Genomic DNA, 26,889 nt, shown 5'->3' on the forward strand with positions numbered 1-26,889 from the left:
ACAGGCAGTTTAAGCCACTCTCCACTAGTAGAGAATTTAAATTGTAACGTGTTCTTAAATTAAGGAAAAAATGAGTACAGAGTCAGAGCCAGAGTTTCAAAATATTCTCATCTGTTAAATTAAGAGTGTCTCCCATAGAAAAGCAGTGGAGGCCCCACAGGGCAAGTACAAAACAGAATTAAAACTCCCAAGGGTCTTGTCTTTACAAAAGAAAAGGCAGGAGGCAGCCCCTGGACAGCGGGTCGTGCTGGCCGCTCCGGTTGGACCACGGTGCATAATCCTCAGTCGCATCATCACAACGTCTCTGAGCGTTTCGATGGGGGGAGAAGGGGCAGTGTAGTGTGTGTGGGAGGAGAGGCCCAGAGGGCTCTCTGTGCCCCCTTACCCCCTTTTATATCCCAGAGGAAAGTAGAGGGAAGCTGGCTACACCTTGAAATGAGGCTATGTGTTTCAAACCTGGGGACAGGGGTAAGAGGGGATCTGTGCTTTGAGCAACCTGAGCCAGACGCAGAGGGGTGTTGGAGGGGTGAGGGGGGAATGCATGATGCTTATTGCTTTGTACCTTTCACTGGGAAGGAGGGCAGCAGCCAACAGTAGCTCACAGGTTTGTAAACTGAGCCTGCTGGCTTCAAGAAGGGAGGCAATGAAGTCGAATTAAATATAAAAGAGTCATTTGTGCAAAAATAACTTAAACAAATAAAAGACCTGGGGAAGGGGGTGTTCCCCTTAGCCTGGTGGGGAGAGGGCCATATACCACCCCCCCCCAGGCCTTTTCAGTGACATGGCTTTGGGGGGGAGGGGGTGAGCTTCCCTACCCCCTGCAATGGCTCAGGATGGGATTGTAGGGGAAGGGGTTGCATTTGTGCTCTGAGTGGGGAGTAGTGCCCCCACCCACTGTCCACAGGTGCAGGTGGCTGGCAGGGGCTCCCAAGGCTCAGCACTCAGCTCTCCCCAGTCAGGGTCAGATCCAGCTCCAGGTATGGCTGCTAAGGGGCCAGTTTCCTCCTCTTGTTTTTGGCAGGACGGCCAGGGCGGGCCCGGGGAGGCAGAGGGACAGCCGCCTATACAAGAGGGGAAGTTGAAAGAAGTGATCAAACAGCTAGGTATTGGGAAGTCTTTTATTTTCTCCCCATGCCCTCTAATCCTCTTCTCTTGCCTCGTCCCTTACAACCTCCCCCCATTCCCCCCACCCCGCAACCCTGACACACACTTACGCGGGTTGTGGGGCTGGGGTCCAAGGTAACGTCCTGGCGGGAGCTATTGCTGTTCCGAGCAGGGCTGCAATAAGGGCACAGATGATCAGGAATACCTCCCCAAGCACCAGGTGAAGCTCAGAGTTTGGGTGGGAAGCTTTCTACTTTTGGATAATAAAGGCATAATATCCTGTTCATATTTAAACATGAGCCTTATTGAAAGCCAAGCCACTCTAGACATTTCTATAAACCCATCAAGAAGTGGGAGAAGGCCAGGACTGTGGCAGGCCCAGCACTCACTTGTATTTTCTCCTCCGGCCACGACGAGACTTTCTGACTACCCCTGGGGGCACCTGGGAAAACACGGACTGTATGTGTAGGAAAAGTTAGGAAAAGGAACCAAGTTCCCAGTCTTTCCTCAGAGCCCTTCAGCCCAGACCTCCATCACCCTGCACTCACCTTAAGGTCCTCAGAATGGGGTCCAGGAGGGGATGGATCCTTGGGTTCAACACCCCCTTCAGCCAGCTCCCCATTATGCTGCCAGTGATGGGTCCTTCTTGGGGACCGTTCCATTTGTCCATTGAAGCCACCACGTGCCCCCCACTTGAGGGCCAGTCGGCCAGGCTCCCGCCGGCTACCAGGCTTTCGGCCCCGGCCTGGCCTGGCCTCACCATTAATGCCCCTAAGTCCCCCTCCTCCCCTCCGGCCCCGTTTCCCTGACCCCCTCCCAGCGAGCAGCTCAGGGACTGGGGGGTCGGGAGAACCGTGGGGTGGGGCTAAGGCACTGAGGGGAGGCCGGGCAGGCTCCGGTTCCAGGGCTGAGGTGGGGCTCTGAGGGGGCAGACAAGGGGCTTCTGGCTGCTCTGGAGGAATCTGCAGGCGAAAAAATAAAATCTTAGTCCCAGATATGGTTACTCTGCTACTGTAACTCAGAAAGTCGTACATCCAGTTTGGGAAAAAATTCTGTCCCTGATACACACATGCCCACAGGCTCACCTGGAGACTCTGTAGCAGGCAGGCTAGGGGACTAGAAGCCTCTGAGAGGGGTGGAGGAGCTCCCCCCCCAGGGAGGAGCTGCAGCCCCAACTGGCCAGAGAGAAGAGGGCCAGGAGGCTGCAACAGGCTGGGGAGGGTTCCAGGGCTGCTGGTCAGCGAAGACAGATCACCTGTTGAGGAGTTAGGTCAGGAGTCTCCCTTGGCAAACCAGTTAGGCTGAACAGACCCTATTAATCTTAGGCTTAACCCCAGGGTCAAAAACTCTTCCCCAACTCATCCAGCCTCTACTCCCAATTTTTACTGGTTCCTTTCTTCTCTTTCACACCAGAGTTTTCCCTCAGGCTCACCCAGCAGGCTGGCACTCAGCAGAGGGCTAAGGAGTTGGGGGGGTCTCCCTGAGTTGGAGGGGGCCTTGCCCAGAGAGGAGGCCCCCGGGTCAGTAGTTGCCGTGGTGACACTGGAGGTAGGTGGTCCAGGTTGGGGGGCACTCAGGACACAGGGCTAAAAAGAAGAATGACAACACCATATGCGTAAAGTATTTAACAAACGTACAGTACTTTCACGTATACGATCTCACTGAAGTCTCACGTGAAGTAGGCCACGCTTATTAAATACAGACCCAGTTCTTGCAGCCATCCTACCCCCAGCCAAGAACTAAGCCCTCCCCAAAGGCCCTGAGGAAGAGCTCAGGCATGAAACTAAAAGCCTTTGATTCCCAGCTCCCATCTCTGATTCTACCTCTTGTTCTGTCCCATCCACTCCTCCCCTATCCTCACCTGGGGGGGTGTCCCCGAGGGGGGATCCAGGCTGGCAGCCAGCAGCGCAGAATTTAAAGCTATGAGGGTAGGGGGGGCTGAAAGTGGGGGGAATAGTAGGGGGGGCAGGTCTCCCAAACCTGAAAATGTCTCCCCACTTGGACCCCCAGCTCCTTCTGCAGATCCCTCCCCATCCCCAGCTGTGGGGCCCAGGGCCAAGAGGGGCAGGAAAGAGGCAAGGAGGTTGCTAGGAGGTGCAGAAGGGGGTGGAAGAAGGTCTGAGGGGGGTGGTGGAAGCAGGGAAGCCACCAGAAGCGAAGGCCCTTCAGGTTCGCCTGGGGCTAGGGGAGGGCCAGGTCCCCCGGGTGGGGGTAGCAAGGGCTCAGGGGGAGGTTGTCCCCCTCCCCCAGCCAGCACGCCAAATAAACTGTGGCTGAGCAATGGAGAAGGTGGAGGTTGCCCCAGACTCAGAGGGAGAGGCAAGGCCCCTAGCATCCCTGGGAAGCCGGCTCCACTCAGCGCCAGGCCCTGCTCAGGACTAGGGAAAGGGAAAGCCTCCCCACCAGCCAGGGGAGGCAGAGGACAGGCTGGGCCCGCCCCCATCCCAAGCCCTTCAGATGGGCTTTGAAGCACAGGGCTGGGGACTAGGGGGGCTTTGGAGGCAGCTGGTGGGGCAGGGGCACCTGCAAAGGAAAAGAAAAATTCAGCTCAAGACAGGAGTGTTTCTTTCTCCCAGTGTCCAAAGAACCCAACCCTCATGCCTCCGACCCAGAAAACCACCCAAGACCTCTCTAAGCTCCCCTAAATACCTTGGCTGCCTTTATCCACCAGAGAAGAGGAAGGCTCTACCACACTCACGTACCTGGCACACTGCTGAGGCTGCCACTGGTGGTCCCAGGCAGGGAGGGTGGGATAGGGTGCCTGGGCTGGGGAGGGCTCCCTGAGGAGAGGGTTGGGGGAGGAGGAAGGTGTGCATCTGACCCCAAAAGGTTAAAGCTTCCATCAGAATGGGAAGGGCCAGGGGTGGGGAGTCCCAGCAGGGACAGCACAGAAGGGAGAATAGGTTGGGATGGCTCAGGGAGAGGAAAGGGTTGAGGGGCAGGAGCAGGGGCCCGAGGACGGCTCCGTCTAGGGGCTTGAGGGCCTCCCCCTTCTAGCAATCGCAATACCGTTGGGGGTCTGCGGGGACGACGCTGAGAGGGACGGGGTGATGAGGAGTGGGAAGCTGAGGGTGTCTGGGCACGGGGCCTTCGGCCCTGTAAAGTGCTGGGAGGGGGGAGCGGGGGATGCTGTGCCTTGGCCGCTGCAGAGAGTAGGCTGCTAGCAAGGAAGGGGGGTGCCCCGGGCCCCTCCACCGTGGGGGCCCCTCCCAGGGGTCCCAAGACCAGGGGCAGGTGCATAGTGGCTGAAGACACTGGTGGCTGAGTGGCAGGACCAGGGGGGCCAGGGGGACCAGGGAGATTATTGCTTGGGGGCAGAGGAGGGGGCGTTAAGGCATCACTACAGTGGAAAAGAGAAGGGTCTGAAGGTGGTGAGGAGGAGGCATGGGGGGCTGGAGATGAGCCCAGGTCAGGGGGCACCAGGCTGGATCGGAGGGCAGCTCCCCAGTTGTAGGAGGGAGCATTGAGGCTGATAGCAGGTGGAGGCGGTGGGGCTGGAGAGGGGGCATTGCCCCTTGGAAGGAAACAGGGGCTGCTGCTGCCTCCAGAAGGGACTGGGTCAGGAAGCCTTGGTGGTGGGAAGAGCCCCCCAGGGCCTGCTAGAGGAGGGAAGGCCTGTGGAACGGAGGGTGGTTCTGGGGGAAGGGAGCCAGGACCCCCATTAAGTGGAGTTGTAGGAGGGACTCGACAGGGAGGACGGGCAGCGGGGGGCCCTGGGGACACAGTGTGGAACATTTGGGGGCTCGCTCCCTCTCCTGCAATGAATGAGAAATGAAGGGTCAGCCTGTGGCTCCCCTTCCAACAACTTTCTTTCATCTTCTCCATCCCATCTCCCATAGATCCCCAACCTCCCTGTACCTTCCTCTCAACAAGCAGCTCCCCGCGCCACCCTTCTCCTTGCCCCCCCTCATAGAGCTCCTCCCACCATCCCTCCTCCAGGCCCTTAAGTTTTCCTCAGTTGTCGGGAAAGTGGAGAAAACTCACCAGGAGAAGAGTGTGAGCAGGTGGTCTCCATGCTTCGGTACAGAGTTGCCATGGCAACGGCTTTCCGCCGGTGGTTGCACAGCTTGGTCATGTCCTCCTCTGATGCGGGCCCCACCCCAGCCCCACCCGGGGTCACCGGGGCCAAAGGGTCAAAGTTGAAAACCTGTAAGGCAGGAGTCACGGACAGGGACTCTGAGAGGGTGAGATCTGTGAGAAGAGCTACCATGATCAGTCATTTGCAGTAGGTCACTTGGCTTATCCCTGTATTCTCTGGCACCCCTCACCACTCTGACCTTGGGGACATTGAGTGGACACTCCAGACCGCACTTGCAGGTCCCATCGCTGAGGAGGTAGCTCCGGGTTTGCTCCAAGGAAGACAGCTCTGTGCCACTTGGGCTGGCAGACGACAGGGTCAGAGATATAAAGTTAGTTGACACCATATCAGGAAACGTGCCTAAAAGGACAGTTCTTGAATCAAAGACCTTCCTGGGAAGGACAGAGGATAAGGGATGTGGAAAGAGAAAGAAACAGATTTAAAGGGCCAGATACAGACAGCAAAAAGGCTGAGGAAAGAAGAACAGAGAGCAATAGGGTAGGTACCAGAGATGCGAGCTTTGAGAGGAGGGGTGGGAAAGAAAAGTCAGGCACTGAACAGCCTGAGGACAGAACTGTGGGAACTCTGAGGAGCCATACCTGATATAGAGCACAGCACCCTCTCGAACACAGCGCTGCCAGCCGATGGGGACAGATGTGGCCACAGGGCCCCCAGCTCTGTCTGCTCCACTGCTCTCATTGCCCCCATTCATTGTGTGTAATCAGCTCCCACGTGCCTGATAACAGACATCCATGTGGGCATTAGGAGGATTAAACTGTGCTGGGTACCTGAGGGAGTACTCCAGGAAGGCAAAGATTCTGGGGAGACCCGAGAACTCAGGAGTATGGAGAAACCCTCAGAGAGCTGAGAGAGAAAATGAAGAAGAACTCTCTGCCATCCCACCATGGCTACCTGAACATCTCTGCAAACATTGTGGGGTCCAGTCTAAAGCCGGGGCCTCCGGCTTAGCCCACACCTGCAACACAGGAGAGAGAAAGGACTGTCGGGAATCTGCCCAACTCAGAAGAGCACCAAAGCTCAGGATACTCTCAAGGGAAAGATCCTTAACCACATGAGGTAGGTGCCCACACATATCTCAGGGTTCTCTTGGCTGAGTCCACAACCATCCTTTCCGTTTACAGGACTGAGGAACCAGAGGATCAAAGCCTCCACTACCAGGGACCAAGAAATCAGAACCCAATTCCTAGACATAAAGGGCAAGCCCCCTTTGTCCCATCAGAGACAGAAGACTTCATCCTGGAATATGGGCAAATTCCCATGCCAGGCCACTAGGAAGTTTCCCAGAGAGTCTGGCCCCCTGCTGTTCCCTACTCCCCAGGAAGATCACATAAAAAGTGCAGATTGCCCCACAGGTCATCAGGCAATTGCCCAACTGCCCGCTGGGGTGGTACCAACAGATCCCCTCCATGCCTGTTTCATTAGACAATCACTGATCTAGTTCATTTGGGTCTTCTGAAGAAAGGTTGGATCCGTAGCTCTGTCTTCTCCCAAGATACTGAAAAGCTCCTGATTTCCCCCCAAGCCTAAGGCAAGGGGCTTCAGCACCTCCTACCCCACTGGCTTCAAATTGGCTCTAAGAAGGATTCTCTTCTGATATGTGGGGACGCCCCCCCCCAAAAAAAAACCCTTGCAAGTATCCTCTCCAAACTCACCATCGCTCCCACCCCACACTGGCGGCTTCTAAACTTTCCCTCTCATAACAAGGCGCCCTGTCACCCAGCCTGCTTCCCTCAGCTTGGGGAGGAGGGGAAGGCGCACGAAGTAGGAAGGAACTTGGGGAGAGGGCGGGCGGAGGGTGGGCGAAGCACTGAGGGGAGGGAGGTGAAGAAGGCAAAAAGTCAAGCAGTGAGAGGGAGAAACGGCGGGGGCAGGTGAGGGTAGGGAAGTGGGGATGAGGCCAAGGAAAGGGGCCGAGAGGACGCGGAGGGGGCAGAGGGTAGGGACTGGAGGGGAGGGGAGGGGGAGGGGCGGGATGGGGGGGCCGGGCCCTGCACTCACCGCGGCCCATGGTTCGGCCGGCCCCGCCCTGCGCAGTCGCGGCCCAGAGGGTGAGTGGGAGGGAGTGGGAGGAGGGTCGGTGGAGCCCGAGCCTCCGGTACGGCCCCGGCCGGTCCTAGCAGGAAGCGCCGCCGCCGCCGCCGCGGATCACCGAGCGGCCTCCCGCGCATGCGCCATGGGGGCCAGGGGCAGCCCTGGGGATTCCGTTCCCAGAAGGCACCGCGCAGGCTGGTGCCGCCGCCGCCGTCGCTGCCGCCGCCACCGCCGCAGCCGCCGCCGCCGCCGCTGCCCGGACGGGAGAGGGGCGGGGCCGGGCCCCCGCCCAGCGGACAACGACGAGCCAACAGGAGGGGCCGCAGTGCGCATGCGGGAGCGCGCCTACCCCTCCCCCACAACCCCCCATTAATCCCCAAGAGAACAAACACCCCACGCGGCCCCCCCGCCCTCCGCGGAAGGATCTGAGCCTCTTCCCAGGCCACTGGTGGCCAATCCCAGCCCTCCCCGGGAGGGGCCCCTTCTAAAGCCACAATCTGTTGGGGGAGCCAGGAATGCCAGGTCCGGGAGGGGCCAGCCCCAAAAGATGAAAGTCGCGACTTGCCCTGCCCCGCCCCAAAGGCTTCCCGGGTAGTGTGCTGGGACTTGACCCGCCTCCCCAGGTCAACATGTCACAACACGACCTCGAGCCTGTCAAGTCACATGACCTTTGCCTGTCACTGACAACCTGGTCATGTCTTTGGGCCAGGAGAGACCATCTGGTCTAAACCACCCCCCACTCCCATTTACAGAAGGGGAAATGGAGGTCTGGAGCAACGCAGCGCAGGCCTGGCCAAGGACCTGTCACTGTCACACCACCACCGATACCTGTCTTCCAGCCACAACCGACCTTGTGACAGATTCTACTGAACCCTGGCTGCCCCCACGAGGGTATGACAGTATATGTAACCGGACGCCACATGGCATCTTTTTTCTACCTAATGGCACAAGAAAAATACTTCGCATTTTAAATGGTGCTTTTCACTTTTGTTCAGGCTGCCTCCAAGTTCATGGTTCTCTCATTTTACCTTCACAACTCATTATCTTTTATTTACAAATAAGAACGGTTGAGGCACACACTTAGGTGACTGGCCTGGGATCCCTGGGCAAGTGAGGAGCAGCTGAGGCTAGAATCTGGGCTGCTGACAACCCAGTCGAAAGCAGTTGTGCGCTCAAGTGCATGCAATGTCCTACGCGAAAGGCTCTAACGCAGCCCAAGGCACCTCCGCGGCAGGAGGCTAGTGCAAGGCTCCTCACACCAGGGAGTCACAGGACTTGGGCATCTGGTACAGTGAAAAGGGCGGGTCTTGAGCTTTCGTGAAGAGCGCCAGGGCACCGTGGGGGAATGATAAGTGGGGAAAACAGAATCGGCTCGACTGGTCAAAGGACACGAATCCTGGCATGCTGGGGGCCCATCAGAAACTACAAAGATAAAAGTTAAGGGTGCTGTTCTGAAAGGAGCTGAAAATGACAAGCAAAAGTATTCAAGTTCCTCGGCCTCTTCTGGGGGAGTTGGGGGCTAAAAGAGAAGACCTTTTTAAGAAGACGTTAGGCAGTCCTGTAGGCTGGATGCAAACTTTCAAAAGCGGTTGGTTTAAAAGGCCTTGTGTCCATTAACTGGGAGGGGACCAAGCAAAATGGGAGTCTCTTATGGAGAAGGTGAAACGGGGGCTAATGCCAGGTGGGCGGAATCAAAGCTCTTGAGGGAGACAAGCTGCAGTGAGGCTTCTCAGGCAGCCTGGGGGCAGCCACGGTTGATAGCCGTTGGGGCCGTTGGGAGCCGGGCCCTGGCGCCCCGCCCTCTCTTCTCCCCTACACCACCCCCCTACCCTGCACCTCCCACCACCCTTGTAGTCCCCTGCGCGTGCGCGCGAAGACACCGGTTGCCAAACATTGCATCATCCCCGCCCCCCTTTCCTCCCCTCCCCCTCCAGCTCTCCCCTCCGCGCGCGCGCATGACTCACTCACCTCCTCCGCGAAGCCTCGTGACCCAAAGCCACTTCCGGGTCCAACACAACGTCTACCCCCAAGCCGGAGGGAGCCATGGGGGCGGGGCCGCGGGAGCTTCTGAGTGGCGGATGTAAGGGATGAGGCGGGGTCGACGCCGGCGTGCCGCGCCCTGATTGGTAAGCTTCTGGATCCGCCCCTGAGAGGAGGGCAAGGCCTTATTAAAAGATCGGCGCTCCCAGCTACCGAGGTCAGAGGCTTGAGTCTAAGGCTTAGAGCATATCATGTTGAAGATGAGCGGGTGGCAGCAGCAAAGCCAAAATCAGAGCCGGAACCTGAGGAGAGAGGCGAGTACTGATCCCTTATCTACCCTTTACCTTCCGAAATTCGGGAACACCAGTTGTCCCCTCCGAGTCAGGCATTTGTTTTTAGGATGTGGCCCCACCCCCTCCTCGATGAAATTAGTGACAGTCCGAGGGAGGGATGGGGAGAATCCTTTATTCGGAGTGGTGCTTGCAGACCTCTCTTCCTTCGGATGATAGCGTCACCCTACCCCTGCCCGGAGCGTGGGTCCTGCTCTGTGCTCCTGGTCGAAGGGGTCTGGATGCCCTCGGGAGATTTATTTTATGTTGCTGACCCCCGGCCTCTTTAGGCCTGTACGGTGAGAGGCGAGGCAGCAGGACACTCCCCCACGCTAAGACGCCTGGGTGACCATGGCTCACGCCTCTGCCACCGCCTTACGGTCAGCGGCACTACCCCTACCCCACCCCCAATCCTTCTCAGCCCCAGCGTCTCAGGGCCAGAGTGGCCACGTCGGTAGCCGGCGCTCCTGGATCCTCCACAGGATAGCCATTCCGCGCCCTAACAGAAAATTGAACCTTAAGGAAACTGACTCAAGGCTTTTGGGAGGAGGGGTACCGGTGGACAACAGGGATTGGAGATAGGTTTTCACATTCCCCCAGAAGTCTCTGGGCCTCCCGCACAAGAGAGCATCCTGGACCTCTTAAGTGTGGGAAGCCATTTGGGACCTCTCCAGTATACTATCTTTCCCCTGAGATTGGTCCCTGCCTCTTTCCCTCTGTCCTGTCTCCATACTAATCTCTGTGTAACCATTGCATCAGGCCAGCCCCGTTTGGCTCTGCAGCCCTCTGGCCTGGGGCTCCACTGCTGATGAAAGCTGCAGCCCACACACTGGAAGGCAAGGAGGGTTCCCCAGGGAGGACAGCCCTGAAGAGAAACACTCTGGGTGATATTGCACCTCCAGTCCCCAGGGACAGGCAGCTACTGCTCTGCCTCTGGGCTTCCTCCTCCCTTCCCTGTGAGAGACTGGAAAGAATTTATCCATTCATTCCTAACAAATATTTAACACATACCTGCTACATGCCGTGCATTTTGGGGCCCAGATATATCCGTGAACAAGAAAAAAAAAATCTCTGCTCTCACAGAGCTGATATTTCAGTGGGAAAAGGCATACCACAAACATATGTTAAGTGCCATGGAGAAAACTAAAGCATGGAAAAGTAGAGAATGCTCAGGGTGGGGGGGTTAGTTTTACATTGGGTGGTTAGGGATTCTCTCACTGAAGTGACTTCTAAATGTAAGATCTAAAAAGAGGCAAGGCAGTAAGCCAGGCAAATATGTGGAAGGAAGAGCTTTCCAGAAGAACAGCAAGAACAGAGGTCCTAAGGTGGGAGCATGCAGTCTCTTTGTGGGACAGGAAGCCAGTTTGGCTGGACTAGAGTGAGCAAGAGGGAGAGTGGCCAATGAGAAATCCAGGGCAGGGAAGGAACAGATGGTATGGGGGCCTTTTTAGCCATTTTAAAGACCTTCACCTTTCATATTCATGAAATTGGAAGTCATTGGAGGGTTTTGAGCAGGATGACAGCACCTGGTTTAAGTTTTAAAGGGCTCACTCTGGCTGCCTATAGTGAACAGACTTGGGGAGGGGTAGCAAGGATAGAAACTGGGAGACCTGCAGTAATCCAACAGAGATGACAGTAACTTGGTCTGGATTGGAAACAATGGAATTGGTGAGAAATATTTAGATTCCGGGATTTTGAAGAATGAGCTAAAAATTTTTGCTGGTGGTTTGAATTGTGGGGTGTGAGAAAGGAATCAAGGACGATTCTGAGGTTTTTGGTTTAAGCAAGTAGAGATGCCATTTACTGAGATGGGGAAGACCATGGAAGGGAAAGGTGAGCAGGGATTTGTCTTTGGACATATAAAAGTCTGAGATGCCTTTTAGACATCCAAAAGGAGATTCAGATAAGCAGTTAAATAGCACAGTTGGAGATCTCATTAGAGGTCCAGACTGGAAATGTGCATTTGGAGGATGTCAGTGTGGGAATGGAATTAGGAGAATACCACTTGATTTGTTCCTTACCCTGGCAGGTTTGAATTTAGAGAAAGTAGAGTTGGCCGTGACTTATCTATTATGTAATCAGGACTACTAATGTCAGCAACTAAAAATAAAGGCTGTCTTCTGCCCTTGGAAATGGCTGCAGGGACCATTGACTGTACCCTGTAAGACAGGAAATGAGGAAACACCAATAGGAGGCTGGAGACAAAAGAAGCTACCTGTCTCCCTTCCAAAAAATGACTAACATCTGTCTTTGATCCCTACAGTGTTCCAGAAGGAAGTGTATCTTCATACATCACCATACCTGAGAGCAGGTAAACTTAACCAACCTTTCCCAAAACCAATTCCTAAGAGGTGCTGCTTAGGGTCACTGTACTGGGAGTCCTAACAAGTTATGAAAGCACCTAAAGAAGACAGGAGAGGAGGGTTTGAATCTGAGCAAACTTTTGCTGACAGGCTAAATCCATCCTCCTGGCCTTCCCCTAACTAGGTGACCAAATCACTATTCTTAGAGCATGTCCTAATTGAAAGCTGGCTGAGTGAGCAGTCAGTCCCAACAAAGATAATTGGTTTGTCTTACCAAACCTCAGTTCCCATCAAGGTTAGACTCACCCAAAGGACTCCTCACACAGGAGGAGAAAGGAACACAGATGGTCTGATAATTGCCCCTGGAAACTACCAACAAGTTCCCCCAGGGAGGCGGACGACTTTTACTAGGATCGCCTAAGAATGTATATTCCAGACCCTTGCTTCTTCATATGCTGGGCAAAAGCAAGGAAGGAACGTTAGTATAGACCAATTGGAAAACTTTTTAAAGGGCCAAACAGTAAATATTTTGAATGTCGAGGTCTCCACTGTCGTAACATGAAAGTAGCCGTAAGCAATATGTAAATAAATGGATGTAGTTATGTTCCAATAAATCTTTATCTGCAAACAGGTAGCAGGCCAGTTTGCCATCCTGGGGTATAGACTGTTTAACTGCTTTGTGGAGCTTATTCCACTCCTACCCCTGACCTCCACATCCTGAGTATGTACTTTTCCAGAGCCTGATCAAACTGCAGAGATGGCAGCCGAGTCATTGCCTTTTTCCTTCGGGACACTGTCCAGCTGGGAGCTGGAAGCCTGGTATGAGGACCTGCAGGAGGTGCTGTCCTCAGATGAAAATGGGGCTACCTATGTTTCACCCCCTGGAAACGAGGTGAGAATGCTAGGCCTGAAGCTGGAGGGTGGTGGGAGGGTCTTGCCCTTCCCTTCTTAACTAATATCTATTCTACTTTTCCTCATTCCCTTGAAGGAAGAATCAAAAACTTTTACCACTCTTGACCCTGCGTCTCTGGCTTGGCTAACTGAGGAGCCAGGACCAGCAGAGGTCACGAACACCTCCCAGAGCCCTTGCTCTCCTGATTCCATTCAGAGCTCCCTGGCTCAGGAGGAAGAAGAGGAAGACCAAGAAAGACCCAGGAAGCGGAAACAGAGTGGCCAGTCCCTAGCTGGAGCTGGAAAGCAACGCATGAAGGAGAAAGAACAAGAGAATGAGAGAAAAGTGGCACAGCTAGCTGAAGAGAATGAACGGCTCAAGCAGGAAATCGAGCGCCTGACCAGGGAAGTGGAGGCGACTCGCCGAGCTCTGATTGACCGAATGGTTAACCTGCACAAAACGTGAACGGTTGGAACCATCACTTCCCCCCTCAGGCTATTACCTACCTTTCGTGGAAGTGGCTGCTGACCATCTTCTCATCAGTGCCAAATGATGTGACCCTCGACCCCATCTATTCAGTAGGGGGAAAGCTTGGGGTAGACAACAGGAAAGGGTCTCAGCATGTATATAGAGATTGTACATTTATTTATTACTGTCCATATCCATTAAAGTGACTTCCTATGAGCCATGCTCTCACTTTCACTTTTTCTTCTTGCCTTTAGGGGTTTCGAGGGGTTTCCCCTCAGCTAGAGCCAACTGTTTCTTCAGATCCAAGAGTTTAGCCACCTCTGCGGCAACCTGGTTCTTGTCTGCTTTTTGTGCTTTTAGTTCTCGCACAATGTTGCCCTAAAAGGAGAGCAGGTGGGGAAAGAACAACAGTGAGACCAGAAGGAACCTATTTAGGATTCAGCTTGTCCAGTCTCCCACAGGGTTTAGGCTGCGTACCTGTTTGGTCACTTCATCTGTCAGCACTTGTATCTGCTGTGGTCCAGCTGTTGCCATAGCCTCTACAACTGCTGGCTTGGGAGGTGCTTTTGCCTAGAGAACAACAACAAAGTTATCGCCTGCTCAATAAATACCCCTCGACCTCAAGCTTTACAGAACATCTCAGAGGAATGGGATTACCTTTAACTCCAAGGACTCTTCCAGCTAAGACAGGAAAGAAAAACTATAAGTAAGGAAGCAGCAGGGTCAAAAGGTGGAAAGAGTAATGAGTGAGGACTACTCGGGGACAAGGAGAGGACACCGTGGCTCTTGCTGGGTGACAGCACAGTCTTTAGCTTTCTCACCTGGCCCCCGCCAAAGCGCTGCCTCAAACTTTCAATCTGGTCATTTTCCAATTTTTGGAATAAGGGACTGACCTGTGAAGAGAGGTACATAATCATTCACTGATTACGTATAAACGCTACCAGATTACAGAGAGGGCCTCTCTAATCCGTCACTGATACTCAGGAGCTCTAAATGTTACAGAAGAAACAAATGAGCATATGCCTGCTGATTTCAATAAAGAATCCAGAAAAAGCACTGCCATTCACTAGGAAAGCCCAAAATATTAATAAAGTCCAAGACTATTTAAACTCTTTAAGGATGCCAGATTGACACAAGGGTGTACGGATGAACTTACTTTATCCCTCCTGTTAGCATTATGGAGACCAGGTGACCATGGTGTTTCTTCAAACATCTACTCTACGTGGGCTGTATACCAATTAGTTTTACATGCCAGGTACTGGGTTCTGGCACGAAGAACAATGATGATATGTGGGCTACAGATAACATGGAGCTCATGAGCTGATACTTTATATCAGAAACAAGCCTGAGTGCAGAGTGGGGAGGAGTGGGGAGGGGGTTCAGAGAACAGCTGTAAGAGGCCTATGTCTAAAGTTCTCTGACCCCTCCCCAAAGGCTGCACAGCAAAGGTAGGGGTTTTAAGAGGCTGGCTTCTCCAGCCCTGAGGGACCTACCGTGCCAATCTGGTGTCCTGCTGGTAAGGTACATAGGAAGTTTGTGAGGAGGATGCTGCAAGCTGGAGCTGGAAGCTGCAGCTGGGCCTGGATGGTGGCACTAACCGTGGGCATGTAAGGCTGGAGCATGACGGACAGCAAGGCAGCTATATTCACCGCCAAGCCTGTCACTGTCCCTGCCCGCTGCCTGGGGGAGAGATATTAGTCAGAATTTCCAGAAGGACCCAGCCTACCCCCCACGTTATTCCACAAACTTACTTGTCAGCCTCGCTGCCTTTAATCCGCTTCCAAGGCTCATTCACCTGAATGTACTGGTTGCCATGGCGAGAGATGGTGAGGATACTGCGTAAGGCCTCCCGGATCCTGGGAAGGGAGGAGGCAAACTGAAGTGGAAAGTCCCAGAGGGGCCAGTATGGGGCTCTCAACATGCCAGCAGATTACTGAGATGAGGCAGAGGTGCAGGTTACTTACCGAACCTTCTCTAGCAGCTGGTGATAGTGCTGGAGCTCCAGAGTGACATGGGCCAGCAGGCGCCGATCATCAGGAGTAAGCACCATCTCGGGGACACAGCCCCCAAAAAACTTAGACACAAACATTCCAGCTCTTCATGGGAGTAAGGAAGGAGAAGGAAGAGAAAAGGAATTACTGCCCAATGTCCTTATAGAAATTTGACCTGATTTTCATAATTCTCCATTCTCTCAGAATTGACACCTCCTGGCAGCCCTCAAGGCAAAGCTTAAAAATTCATTCCTTGGGGCATCTGGGTGGCTCAGTAGGTTAGGCGTCCATCTCTTGATTTCGGCTCGGACCATGATCTCACAGTTTGGAGACTAAGCCCCGCTTGGGGCTCTGAGCTCACTGTGGAACCTGCTTAAGATTCTCTCTCTCCTTCTGCCCCTCGCCCCCCTCAAAAAAAAAAAAATTTTCTTGTTCTCTCTCTCCCCTAAGTATAAGAACCTGATAAAGTCAAGCAACCTCATTTTATTTCTAAGAAATCAATACTCAGAATAACCAAGTTGAAATCTGTTACTTGCTATCCAATACTCTAGTAGAGACTATCTGTGAAGTGCAGTTAACAACCAAATCTGAAAGGATGGGTAGCCACAGAGTATACTTCTTTAGATTGCGGAATAGCTGAGACAGAGACCAATCATGGAATGTGAGCCTAAAGTAAGAAAAACCCCAAAAAGTATGGCAAACATCTCCTACCCCTACCCTAAGATAACCCCCTTCTTTAGCCAAATTTTTCCAATGGTCTGTAAGTATGCTTTTTTGATGGGAGAAAACACATTTCCAATGTCTCCTACCGAGTGCAGCAGAGCTAGCCAGCGCCCCACCCCACCCCCAGCTCATCTGCTGACTCTGACCGCCCCCCCCCCGACACTGAGTCCCACCTGTTGATGAAATTGCCCAGGTTGTTAAGCAGTTCAGAATTATTCTTGAGCAACATGTCTGTCCATGAGAAGGCACTGTCCTGGCCCTCAGGCCGAATGTATAGCAGATAGAAGCGCCAGATGTCAGCAGGGATCCCTGTGTCCTGGGCCATGTCACCAAACACTCCTACACCTCGGCTCTTGGAGAATTTCCCATCCTCGTAATTCAGGTACTCTGGACAGAGGAGAATGAGAACCATCTGTTCAAATCGCACCTTTCCCTCTCTGACCCACTAACTCTTCTCTCCTCTCCCTCAACCTCAATTGTGAATGACTAGTAACACTTCTCCTTGAGTAGCTGGCCTGCACAGGACTTGGAGATCTCTTCCTCTCCATTCTACTTTTTCCCCTTCGCTTCTACCCATTACAAAATTTTAGCTTCAGACTTCTGCTTTCTTCTGGGTTGAGTTCTCATGTTCTAATTATTCCTATTTCATCTCAACTCCTAACTCAAGATCTAGAACCTCTCCAAGATCTTCTTCCAAATACTGCCTCAGCCCTCATTCCCTAGCAACATCCCCATCTTCAGTTTTCCAGGGTACCTGTAGCAATGAGGTGGTTGACCAAGGTATAGTTGTCCTCAGCTCCTAAGGCCGAACAAGGAAAGACTAAGCCGTGGAAGGGAACATTGTCTTTGGCCATGAACTGATAAAGGTTCACCTACAAAATACAGTTGGGAGACAAAGCTCCTGAGACCGTCTTCAGAGGCCCAAGAAAGACCAGGTACCCAATTCTAACCACCTCAACACACATATGCACACACCCTCCCCATAGACAGGCTAACCAAGAGCTGCTCACTTGTTCTGGGTTCTTCCACCATCTCTCCCACTGGTCTGTATAATTGGCTGTGATGGACACATAGCCAATAGTGGCATCAAACCAGACATAGAATACCTGAAGGGCCAGGAGGAGAGAGATACAATAGGATGAACAAACACTGGAAAACTTCACTAACCCAGTCTCTGACTGAAGCAAGACATAATCAACAGTCTATTCTGCTAGTCCAGGGTCTCAACCCCAAGGCAGAATAATATGACATATGAACAAAGCATAGGGTTTTTACCTTGTCCTCAAAACCTTCTAAGGGTACAGGGGTTCCCCATTTGAGGTCTCGGGTTATGCAGCGGGGCTTGAGGCCATCTCGAAGCCAAGAACGAATGATGAACCGGGCATTGGGTGTCCAGTCACTGCCAGGCAATGTCTTCCCCAACCATTCCTCCAGTCGTTTTTCCAGCTGAGATGGCAGAGAAAGTCAGAGGGCTGATTTAGGACACTCTCATACATGGTTCGCATGAAGATAAACAGGTACGACCTCTCTGGAGTAGTCTGGCAATATACAATTAAAAAGACTCGTGACTGTGACACAGCAATTCCACTGCTAGGAATTATTTCAATAGAAATACACATAAGCGTATGGATACGTATATAAAGAAGTACACTGTTCATCATAGCAAAAAAATTGAAACTAACTCCCACAGTTCAGTAGAGTTATGGAAATATGATACATCAATACAATGAAATACTTGCAAGGCCATTAAAGAGGGAGTTAGATCCGCATGTACTGACGTGTAAAGATCTCTGAGATATATTAAATGAAGCAAACTGCAAAACAACAATATACAATCCTATCATAATAAAAATAAGTAACAACACACAGAAGCTCAGACAAAATTTTGAAGGAAAATATGTATCAGTGCTTTATTCTCAGATGGAATTATGGAGAACACATCTGGTTTTGTACCGTATTTCTACCTGAAATTTTAGAAATAAGCTTATTTCACTTTTGTAAGCAGAAAAACAGATAAATCTGTTGGAAGGGATGGTTTATGTGATTTACCCACATAAATACCATAGCTTCTGAAGCCTGACGACACAGTCTATTGGTGAGGCTATGGGGAAATAGGCACACACTTTGCTGGCAGGAAGGCAGAATGGAACGATTTTGTGTATACTCCCACAGACTGCTTATAAGCTGCAAGGGGGAAATGTTAATTGTACAATGGAGACACTGAATAACACCTTGACCAGACAAAATCAACATCACCAATGAGGGGGAGATGGCTATCAGGTGCCTCCGGAAAGGACACGATATCATTTGTATAGTATTAGAACTGAGGACGCAGAACCTGAATTTATTTCATCCTGGCAAAATAGCCAAATCCAAAATGAGGAACAGTCTACTTGGGGTAGGGAGGTGATCAGAGACTGCAGTCTTAAAAACTGTTAATGTCATAAAAGACAAAGGCTGAGGAACTGTTTCAGATAAAAGGAAACCAAAGAGAGAGAAAAACTAAATGGAATACATGATCCTGAACTAGATTCCATACTAAAGAAAAAATTATGCTGTAAAAGATATTATTGGGAAAACTGACAAAACTGAAATATGGATGGGAGATCCATAGCTTGAGGGAAAGGCCCACTTACCTTAGGCAGGTCCAGGAACAGGTGCTGAGAGGATTTCACCACAGGGCACGACCGGCAGACTTTACACTGAGGCTTCTGTGAAGGGAAATTGAAGGGAAGGCGTGACGCAAGGTGGGATAATCAGGATCCGGACCACAGGCCAGGGGGAGCTGTGCAGGCAAGGCGTGAGGCACAAAGGGATGAGCTCCCCAGTCTGCCATCTCACTTAGCTCCATGCTTACTTGGCCTTCTGAGAAATTGAAGACTCAAGTCTACACAGCATAACATTGGTTACTGAGAGTTTCACGACTCTGTCCTATCACTCCAAAGAACAGGAAAAAACAGGGGCGACTGCCTGGCTCGGTCAGCAGAGCACACAACTCTTGATCTCAAGGTTGTGAATTCAAGCCCCACGGTGGGTGTAGCGATTACTTAAAAATAAAATCTAGGGGTGCCTGGGTGGCTCAGTCGGTTGAGCGTCCGACTTTGGCTCAGGTCGTGATCTCACGGTTCGTGAGTTTGAGACCCGTGTCGGGCTCTGTGCTGACAGCTCGGGGCCTGGAGCCTGCTTCAGAGTCTGTGTCTGCCCCTCCCCTGCTCACACTCTGTCTCTCTCTCAAAAATAAATAAAGATTAAAAAAAAATTAAAAATCAACCAATCAATAAAATCTTTAATAAATAAATAAATAAGGAAAAAGCATTCTCTGAGCACAGGCTAGGTAGAGAGCACTGCACTGTATGCAGCTTGCGAGGGAAAGAAGGGGCACAGATACACAGTTCCTCTCCCTGAGGAAGTTACAATCAAGTTAGGGAGTGCGGACCTTTCCAAAGCAAAATGTCAAGAAATACTTTCGTGGCACAAACTAACCATGCAAACACTGGTGAGTGATGATTAGAGGACTAAACAGTCAGGTGGGGCTAATCAATGAAAGCTTCCTAGTGAGGTTAGAACTGAGCTTTCGACTCTTTTCTTGTCTGAGTACACTCCACGCCCAACGTGGGGCCTGAACTCGTGACCCTGAGACTTTGCATGCTCTACCAACTGAGCCAGCTAGGCGTCCCGATCTGGGCTTCTAAAGGTGAGCCATTAGAAGTCTCTCAGGACCTCTGTCCTGAGCTCTACACGCCTATCTGCAGCCGCCTACCTACCACTTCTACATTGGTGTCTAACAGGCACCACAAACTGAACAAACCCAACAGTCTCACTGCCCTCCATCGGAACTCCTGCCCTTCAACCAAGCCTGCCCACGTTTGTAGATGGCACTACTGTCTACCCAAGCTGCTCAAGCCAAAACTTCCAAGTCATCGTTTCCTTGACTTCCCCTCACCCAGAATTCATCTATCCAGTACGGTCTACCTCCAAAACCTATCTCGAATCCTTTTCTTCTCCCCATTTCTGCTGTTACTAACCTAAACCAACCTACCAGCATCCCATTTCTGAGTTACCATTCTGGCCTCCAAACCGGCCTCCCCACTTTCTCTCTTGCTTCTCTCCCATCCATTTTCCACGGAGCAGCCTACCATTTAGCTCCCACATGGCTTACCAGGCCCTGGTAATCTGGTCACCACTGACCTCTCTGACCCCCCCCTTAATCCCCGTCACTGTGCTACAGCTACACTGGCCTTCTCCATTCTGCCTTTTCAGCTGCTTGCTGCCTTGTGCCTTTGCATTTCCTGCTCGTTTTGCCTGGAACACTCTCAATCCCTCATCGCCCAGCTTGCTCCTTCTCATTCTTCGGTTAAACTCTCAGTTCAGGAGGGTTACCTCCTCTGAGAGGTCTTCCCCGATCACCTGGCTAAAATCTTTACCCAGAGGCCACTGTCACATCCTCCTGGCAGTTTATCGTGGACATACATTCTTGTCCTTAGGGCTGGTCTCCTCCCTGCACTACACAAAGATCTGTCTTACTCAGTGCTACATCCCCAGCAGTTCCCAGCGACCACCCTATCACAAGAGCTCAAAACACAGGGGTTGTATAAATAAATGAATAAACTAACACATGAGTAAACGTGGAGAAAAGAACACGTGTTTACAGAAGAGAGAAAGAACTAAACACATGCAGATCAGGTGATCTGAAGCAGGAACAAAGGTAGGGAAGCATACACTCATCCTGTCCCTTCCCTAGCACAATGCTCAGCATGTAGTAAATGCTCAGTAAACGTCCAATGAACCAAACAATGAGTTGGGGCATAAAGAGACACCGACGAAAGGTCCTGAATGCTAAAATAAAAATCCTGAATGGGACAAGCCTGGGAGTCCCTGAATAACAAAGACTGTCTCCCTTTCTGGGCTTCCATGAGACCCTCCTCTCACCTTGAGCTCAATGGCATTGATGAGCTTGCCACACTTGTCACACTGGTCACCTCGGGCCTCTTCGTAGCCACAGAAGGGACACACACCTTCCACAAAGCGGTCAGCCAGGAAGCGGGCACAGTGCTCACACCGCAGCTGCTCCACAGTATCTTGGAACACAAAACCTCGGGTCAACAACCGCTGGAAGATGTCCTGAGTGATTCTGGCAAAGTGAATCAGGGACAGGGGAGGGCCGGATCAGAGGAAGTCAGAGGAACTGGTGCACCCCTCCCTCCTGTCACTGCACCCAGGCCCCAAATCAGTCCCAGTGCCGAAGAAATCAGGCAGAAGGCCCCTCAAGGCCAAGGCCATCTAGTCAATTTCAGGGAGTTTTACCGGATGAGCCCAGACCCCTCATATATCCCTTACTCCCCACACAGTCCCTTCCCTCAACACTTCAGAACTTATGTTTGTCAAATATAAACTTAACAGTTTTGTGCTCTTTGCTAACAAAAATCTCTAAAAGGATAGGACTATACTCTTTTTCAATATGTCCTGAAGTGAAAATTAATCAGTCTAACTGCTAAACTGCTGAACACTATTAAGCTACCGACCCGTCTACTATACAGTTTTTGTAAGGATGCGTGTCAGGCAGAGGAAGAATGAGTATATTTGCTATAAACCAACAGAGGAGTGGAAGGGAAGGTCCTAAAACTCAACAGCAGCCAGGGAAGAGCAGAGAGGCGGCAGAGGCAAGGCAGAAACTTCCTTTAAGCCTAAGTCCTATTTCTTCCCATCCTTGGCTGCTTCTTCAGCCCCTGGTCAGGCCTCTTCAACCACTGAATCCCCAGGCTTGGGATACATTTCAGGGCAATATTCAGATCCTAAGTTCGAGAGGGATGCCTAAACAGCACTTCCGGTTCCTTCAGTCTCCAGGGTATTTTCATTGCCCCCAGCCCCAGTATCCACCTTCTATTTCTGCCTGATTAGAGGAAACCTACTTGGTCTGCTGTGGAGTGGTGGTACGACCAAAAATATCAAATGAGATATTAAACCAGCGATAGATATTGGCATGGATGGCGTGGTACTTGTCACAGATCTCCTGGGGGGTCAGGCCCTCCTCCATAGCCTTGGTCTCTGTCGCTGTACCGTACTCATCTGTCCCACACAGATAGAGGGTGTTCCACTGGCGGAGGCGGGAGTACCTGGAAGAGGATATGGGGATTACAGGGGCCCCATCCCAGACCCTCCCATGTCCCCAGGATCCTCTCTACTCTTGAGGCATTCTATTCGCTTGGGGCCACTGCTCCCTTAGGAGGTCCCTTCCCCTGCAGCTGGCTCCACCTGGCAAAGACATCAGCACTGAGCACGCAACCAATGATGTTTCCAAGGTGGGGGACATTGTTGACGTAAGGGAGGGCACTGGTGATGAGCACATTCCTTTCCCCAGCCACAGGCAACCTAGTAGGGAAGGAGGAAAAGAACAGTTCATGGGGGAGAAGCAAGGGTCAAGAGGGACCTACAGGGCACAGAACACCCACACGGATCTGTTCTATTGTCACAGACTCAGGTACATCTGAAGTCTTCCCCACACGAACCCACAGCATCATGAATTCCCCCAAAAGCCACAAGACCCCCTACAGTTGCAAGTGTAGGGCCCTGCCACAGTGAGCAAGCCCAGGTACTGCTCTTAAGGAGCTGCATTCCTCACTGACCTCTGTCCGCCTTTACTATCATAACTGCTTCTTTTCCAGCCGCTCATTCTCAGGCTCCAACTTCCGGGGTATCGACAAAACTTTCTCTGGCTCTGTCAACCACTACACCCCCCAGACTTCGACGCTACCCAAGCATCCCTTCTCAGCACTGTCCTGTCCTCTCCTACCCAGGTGTCATGGAAGCATTACCTCCAGTCACTGTCTGAAATGCTCACAGCCTGCCACCCCATCTTCATGTCTTCCCAAGTTCTCCCATACCCCCTACTCTCCCGTCCCTAACTCATGTCAGTTATTTCCTTGCGGCCCTACTCAAATCAGCAGGCATCAGCTACTGCCTTCATAGCCACCCTCCCCCTACACTATTTCAGGTGCATGCTTAGTCATGGCACGTAATCTGCTGTCTGAAGTCATTCAATCCACTCCTCTCTATGCTTCATCACCTGATAGCTCAGCTGCACACATTCGGTACCCACCCCTCCTCCTTGGCACTGACCCCTCACCAGGGCTCCTTTCACCTTTCCAACCATTCTCAACCTATACTCCTTGGCTCCCACTTTTACCATGTCCTTCAATTTTGGGCATCCTGAGAACTCAGGATTCCCACGGTTTCTTTCCTTTTTTTTTTTTTTTTTTTTTTAAGTAGGCTCCATGTCCAACATGGGGCTTGAACTCACGACCCCGAGATCAAGAGTTGAACACTCTACTGAGCACTGAACGCTCTGACTGAGCCAGCCAGGCGCCCCTTGGATTCCCATGGTTTCCACTATTAACAAAGACTCAAATGATTCCTCTGGTTAACCTCACCCTTTCTTCCCAGCTGATATACACATCCAGTTAGATGTTGCAACTACTTGCCAGAAAGTTTTATAGCTCATTTCCTTAAAAAAAAAAAAAAAAAAAAACCCTGATTTCTCTTGCAGTCATTGACTTTGCTCCCTGTAACTGCATACCATAATTGTCTCTGAAATCCCACTTAGAAATCAACTCCTTCGGGGAAGCCTTCCTTCAAGACAACCACCTGCCGCCCAGTCATCCTTGTATCCCAAGCCCCTAAGCACTATAAACACACTGTATGCTGCTCCTCATTGTGTCAGTGTGACTTCTCTCTCATTATGAGTGTGCTTACTACTGTAGCAAACATAAAGGTGAGTATGTCTGGGGCTCTACCCTCAGGGGGGTTGCATTCTATTATGTAACTGGTGACTGGTTACATTCTCTTATGTAACTGGTAACTGGATCAGTGCAGCGAGAGGTACAAAGTGCCAAAGGAAAAGATGAACATTAAAGAGGCCAGCAAAGGGGACCTGGCAAATAGATATTGGCTCTATCAGTAATCTCCCTTTAAGAAACCAAGCCCCACTCGGGGTGCCTAGGTGGCTCTGCCGGTTAAGCATCCGACTTCAGCTCAGGTCACGATCTTGTGGTCCGTGAGTTCAAGCTCCGCATCGGGCTCTGTGCTGACAGCTTGGAGCCTGGAGCCTGCTTCAGATTCTGTGTCTCCCTCTCTCTCTACCCCTCTCCCACTCATGCTCTGTCTCTCCCTCTCTCTCCAAAATAAACATAAAAAAAAAAAAAAAAAAGTAAGAAAGAAACCAAGCCCCACTCATCTGTGCCTACTCACACAGGATTCTGCTGTGGCCGAAGTGGGGGTAAGCTTCCCAGGCCCTTCTCCCAAGCAGTTACAGCCATGGCAATCTCCTCCTCAGACAGAGTAGCCAGTTCTTCCTCCTGTAAAGAGTGGATACAATCCCTCACCAGGTGAGGGGGCCCAAAGACTAAAGAAACTCCTTCCTTGCTCTCCAACAAAGGAAAGAGTTAATAATGGCCACGCTCAAAGTCCCTCTCCAAGCCACCTCCACCCCCAAGTACTGAAGCTCTGTGGGGACCCCGCTGCTCTGTTCCAAACCTCAGGCTCATTGCTGACAGCCCTCCCCTCAAAGGAGCTAGGGAGGGGCTGCTTTTGGAGGTAGGGCCGGAGGGCCAGGACACCCTGCTGCTTCAGCACAGTCTCTGCAGCTCTCTGACATGGCTCCTGAGAACTCAGTGTCTGGAACCAGCTGTGCAGGGCACCCAACTCTTCTGTGGAGAAGGGAGAAAAAAAGGGAATCAATCAGCAAGACCCGGAATGGAGAGGCAAGAGTGGACCTCCTCCCTCTCTTCAGGAAGTTTCTCCAGTTATCTTCCCCAGTTCCCTCAGCCATCTTTCTGCTATGGCTGCCCCGTCAAGCTATGCCTCAAAGCGGATCCTCAATATTTTATTGCCCATTCTGTACTCCCTACACCAACCTCCTGGGTTGGGGCTGGGCGTGAAGTGATATGCACAGTTCTCACCAGGGAGGTAGGCTGGGTCTTGAAGTAATGGGTATAGCGTTCCCCACAAAACAATGTCAGCTAGAGATTCCGTCTCCTTTGTCGAGAAAAGAAAAAGGTCCACAGGTAAAATACTCAGTTTCTTCCCAATGTATACAATAACGTCTAACATTCCCTAAGCACTTTGTGACTACGCATCAAGCACTCTGTTAAGCACTTTAAGTTACTTCACTTAATCCTCACAATAATCCAATGAGGTGGCTACTAACATTACCCCATTTCAAAGATGAGGAAAAACTGAGGATTAGAAAGTCTGGTGATTTTTCAAGGTTACACTGCTAACAAGGGGCAGTGCTGGGTTTTGCACTCTGGATATAGCCTTCCTTCTTAATTCTTTTATCATACAGCTTTCCCTGATCCCTGTCTCAAAGCCCAACTCACCCCAGCCAGGAAAGGACAGCTCCGACGACTCAAGCTGTGGTCAATGTGTGTCAGGGCTCTCCGGACTGGGCCAAGAACATCCTCCCCCTTCTTGCCTTGGACCACTAAATAGTACAGGGCAGCAGACAAGGCTGGCTAAAATGTGGGAGACGCAGGTCAGGATGGCTATGCAGAGCAAGGGCCTGCCTGCCACCCCCCATATCTCAGTCCCACCTGCAGTTCCGTAGCTTCCCACTCCAGCCACTGGTTGGTGAGGTCATCTTGCTCCCAGCCAGATAACAAAAAGAAGTATCTGCTCAGAGAGAGCGACAGAAGGTAGAACTAGAAAGGCCCATCTGTCCAGCCCATTTCTCACCCCATAGTGAAACAGTGGTGGCAAATAAAGTCACACAGGGGACAGTAAGCCCTGACTTTATTCAGCCACCTTCCTGCCTTAAGGACCGATACTGACCGGCAGATTGCACTAGTGGAGAAGAGGTAGTTGCCACTATCCAGTTGTAAAACAGGGACCTTAGGCCGGGTCAGGAACGGGACCACACACTCTGATGCAGAAGAGAAAAATGAGTGAAAAAAACAAGGAAAAGAAAAAAAAAAAAAAACTCCGTCAACTTAGATGGACAACTTCGCATTGTTCAGGGAAAAGGGGGGAAAAGACACTGGAAAGTTTTCTGGATAGGACCACTGAAAGGGGGTGGGTCCTGAATGAGCTGGACAGACTAGCAGGTGTTCAGCTGGGACCGCCAGCTGGAGGCAACAGATGGGCATTGCAGAGGGGTGGTGGTATTGAGACAGTGCTGCAGCCAAACACTGGAACAACGGACAGTAACTGAGAATGATCTAAGAGAAGAGTGGGAGAACAAAATTAAGAGAACTGGGAAAACTAACAAGAGAACCGCTATTAAGAGTCGCCCAAACAGATGGCTGGGAAGAGGTAAACCGAAGGAGTCCATGTGTTTGTCGTCTGCGTATTTTAGGAGAGGAGAGCAAGGTCTCCTAAAAATGACAAAGGGGTGCCTGGGGGGTTGTGATGAATAACTAGAGAGGATGTGGGGGATGGGAGATGTCTGATAGGTGCGGGAGAAAGTTGGAATGGGGTAGAGGTTCACTTGAGTGACGCTGGGTACAGGGAGATGAAGGGGGGAGAGTAGAGGTGAGGAAAGGGGTATACTGAAAGTAATCGAGGGAAGCGACTAACGAAAGACGTGACTGGGAGAAGAGGAGTGGGCTGAGAAGAGGAGTGGGCTGACCGAGGATAATGGGGGAGGAGGTTGACGGGAGTGCGTGGTGGGGGGTGGAGGTTTGGGGAAGACAACTGCTGGATGGGTGTTGGGTGTGTTTCGGTTCCGCCCCCCTCATCCACCGCCCACCAGCACCAGCCAGTCCGACTACCTTCGGGGCCTACGGTGCTGATAAGCAGCTCCTCTCTGCCCTGGGCCCTGCCCGCGGCGGCCAGCACGGGTAAGCTCCCCGGGGCGCCCTCGCTCACGAACAGTCTCATTTCGCCGTGAATCCCACGCTGATGCAACCGGAACCGGCCTCCGGCCTGCGGGTTGAGCGTCCACCGCGACGCACGCCGGGAAATGAAGTTCTGAACC

At 51.8% G+C, this 26,889-nt stretch overlaps 4 protein-coding genes across 10 annotated transcripts; 2 read left to right on the top strand and 2 right to left on the bottom strand.

Moving 5' to 3' along the window:
* Nucleotides 1-89: 89 nt before the first annotated feature.
* MBD6 (methyl-CpG binding domain protein 6) lies at nucleotides 90-9,269 on the bottom strand. Of its 5 annotated transcripts, XR_015253527.1 has the most exons (14): nucleotides 7,202-7,345; nucleotides 6,095-6,158; nucleotides 5,782-5,918; nucleotides 5,382-5,484; nucleotides 5,089-5,251; nucleotides 3,807-4,859; nucleotides 2,966-3,627; nucleotides 2,537-2,690; nucleotides 2,190-2,359; nucleotides 1,653-2,066; nucleotides 1,494-1,561; nucleotides 1,215-1,278; nucleotides 892-1,061; nucleotides 90-304 (listed from the first exon to the last, which is right to left on the bottom strand). XR_015253527.1 is itself a non-coding variant. In XM_086712988.1 (13 exons), exons 3-13 carry the CDS (start codon nucleotides 5,892-5,894, stop codon nucleotides 987-989), a joined length of 3,039 nt encoding a protein of 1,012 aa, XP_086569114.1. In that variant the 5' UTR covers nucleotides 5,895-5,918; nucleotides 6,095-6,158; nucleotides 9,203-9,269; the 3' UTR covers nucleotides 90-986. The 5 variants fall into 5 exon arrangements, 4 of the variants coding, with proteins under 4 accessions (XP_086569114.1, XP_086569116.1, XP_086569112.1 ...); XM_086712988.1 differs by lacking the exon at nucleotides 7,202-7,345 and adding an exon at nucleotides 9,203-9,269 and having other exon boundaries at nucleotides 90-1,061; XM_086712990.1 differs by having other exon boundaries at nucleotides 90-1,061; nucleotides 1,494-1,546.
* LOC112863246 (DDIT3 upstream open reading frame protein) lies at nucleotides 7,461-12,737 on the top strand. 2 transcript variants are annotated; one of them, XM_086713001.1, is made up of 3 exons: nucleotides 7,461-9,528; nucleotides 11,807-11,854; nucleotides 12,478-12,613. In XM_086713001.1, exons 1-2 carry the CDS (start codon nucleotides 9,466-9,468, stop codon nucleotides 11,846-11,848), a joined length of 105 nt encoding a protein of 34 aa, XP_086569127.1. In that variant the 5' UTR covers nucleotides 7,461-9,465; the 3' UTR covers nucleotides 11,849-11,854; nucleotides 12,478-12,613. The 2 variants fall into 2 exon arrangements, with proteins under 2 accessions (XP_086569127.1, XP_025782130.2); XM_025926345.2 differs by having other exon boundaries at nucleotides 8,614-9,528; nucleotides 12,584-12,737.
* On the top strand, nucleotides 12,604-13,422 carry DDIT3 (DNA damage inducible transcript 3). Its single transcript, XM_086713000.1, has 2 exons — nucleotides 12,604-12,738; nucleotides 12,835-13,422. The coding sequence occupies exons 1-2, from the start codon at nucleotides 12,604-12,606 to the stop codon at nucleotides 13,201-13,203; spliced, it is 504 nt and encodes a 167-aa protein (XP_086569126.1). The 3' UTR covers nucleotides 13,204-13,422.
* Nucleotides 13,363-26,864, bottom strand: MARS1 (methionyl-tRNA synthetase 1). 2 transcript variants are annotated; one of them, XM_086712991.1, is made up of 22 exons: nucleotides 26,684-26,864; nucleotides 25,746-25,836; nucleotides 25,508-25,586; nucleotides 25,295-25,429; nucleotides 24,875-24,950; nucleotides 24,450-24,622; nucleotides 24,165-24,271; nucleotides 22,173-22,289; nucleotides 21,830-22,033; nucleotides 20,850-21,051; nucleotides 18,557-18,631; nucleotides 17,196-17,366; nucleotides 16,931-17,026; nucleotides 16,675-16,792; nucleotides 16,094-16,307; nucleotides 15,171-15,302; nucleotides 14,958-15,062; nucleotides 14,700-14,886; nucleotides 14,028-14,099; nucleotides 13,864-13,887; nucleotides 13,684-13,776; nucleotides 13,363-13,584 (listed from the first exon to the last, which is right to left on the bottom strand). In XM_086712991.1, the coding sequence occupies exons 1-22, from the start codon at nucleotides 26,790-26,792 to the stop codon at nucleotides 13,438-13,440; spliced, it is 2,727 nt and encodes a 908-aa protein (XP_086569117.1). In that variant the 5' UTR covers nucleotides 26,793-26,864; the 3' UTR covers nucleotides 13,363-13,437. The 2 variants fall into 2 exon arrangements, with proteins under 2 accessions (XP_086569117.1, XP_025782129.1); XM_025926344.2 differs by lacking the exon at nucleotides 13,864-13,887 and having other exon boundaries at nucleotides 26,684-26,863.
* Nucleotides 26,865-26,889: the final 25 nt, after the last annotated feature.

The sequence above is a fragment of the Puma concolor genome, chromosome B4 (genome assembly GCF_028749965.1).
Source record: "Puma concolor isolate L17-30 chromosome B4, mPumCon1.1.hap2, whole genome shotgun sequence".
NCBI lineage: Eukaryota > Metazoa > Chordata > Mammalia > Carnivora > Felidae > Puma > Puma concolor.

Bases quoted from the DNA above. Each gene is read 5' to 3' on its own strand.
- MARS1 (XM_086712991.1), bottom strand. From the start codon at position 26,792: ATGAGACTGTTCGTGAGCGAGGGCGCCCCGGGGAGCTTACCCGTGCTG. The intron at 24,951-25,294 runs GTGAGTTGGGCT...TTCTCGACAAAG, and splicing joins GCTGTCCTTTCCTGGCTGGG to GAGACGGAATCTCTAGCTGA. The intron at 16,793-16,930 runs GTGAGCAGCTCT...TGTATTTTGTAG, and splicing joins GGTGGAAGAACCCAGAACAA to GTGAACCTTTATCAGTTCAT.
- MBD6 (XM_086712988.1), bottom strand. From the start codon at position 5,894: ATGAATGGGGGCAATGAGAGCAGTGGAGCAGACAGAGCTGGGGGCCCT. The intron at 2,067-2,189 runs GTGAGCCTGTGG...TTTCGCCTGCAG, and splicing joins GCCTGCTACAGAGTCTCCAG to ATTCCTCCAGAGCAGCCAGA. The intron at 1,562-1,652 runs GTGAGTGCAGGG...CTACACATACAG, and splicing joins CCCATTCTGAGGACCTTAAG to TCCGTGTTTTCCCAGGTGCC.
- LOC112863246 (XM_086713001.1), top strand. From the start codon at position 9,466: ATGTTGAAGATGAGCGGGTGGCAGCAGCAAAGCCAAAATCAGAGCCGG. The intron at 9,529-11,806 runs GCGAGTACTGAT...TGATCCCTACAG, and splicing joins GCCGGAACCTGAGGAGAGAG to TGTTCCAGAAGGAAGTGTAT.
- DDIT3 (XM_086713000.1), top strand. From the start codon at position 12,604: ATGGCAGCCGAGTCATTGCCTTTTTCCTTCGGGACACTGTCCAGCTGG. The intron at 12,739-12,834 runs GTGAGAATGCTA...ATTCCCTTGAAG, and splicing joins TTTCACCCCCTGGAAACGAG to GAAGAATCAAAAACTTTTAC.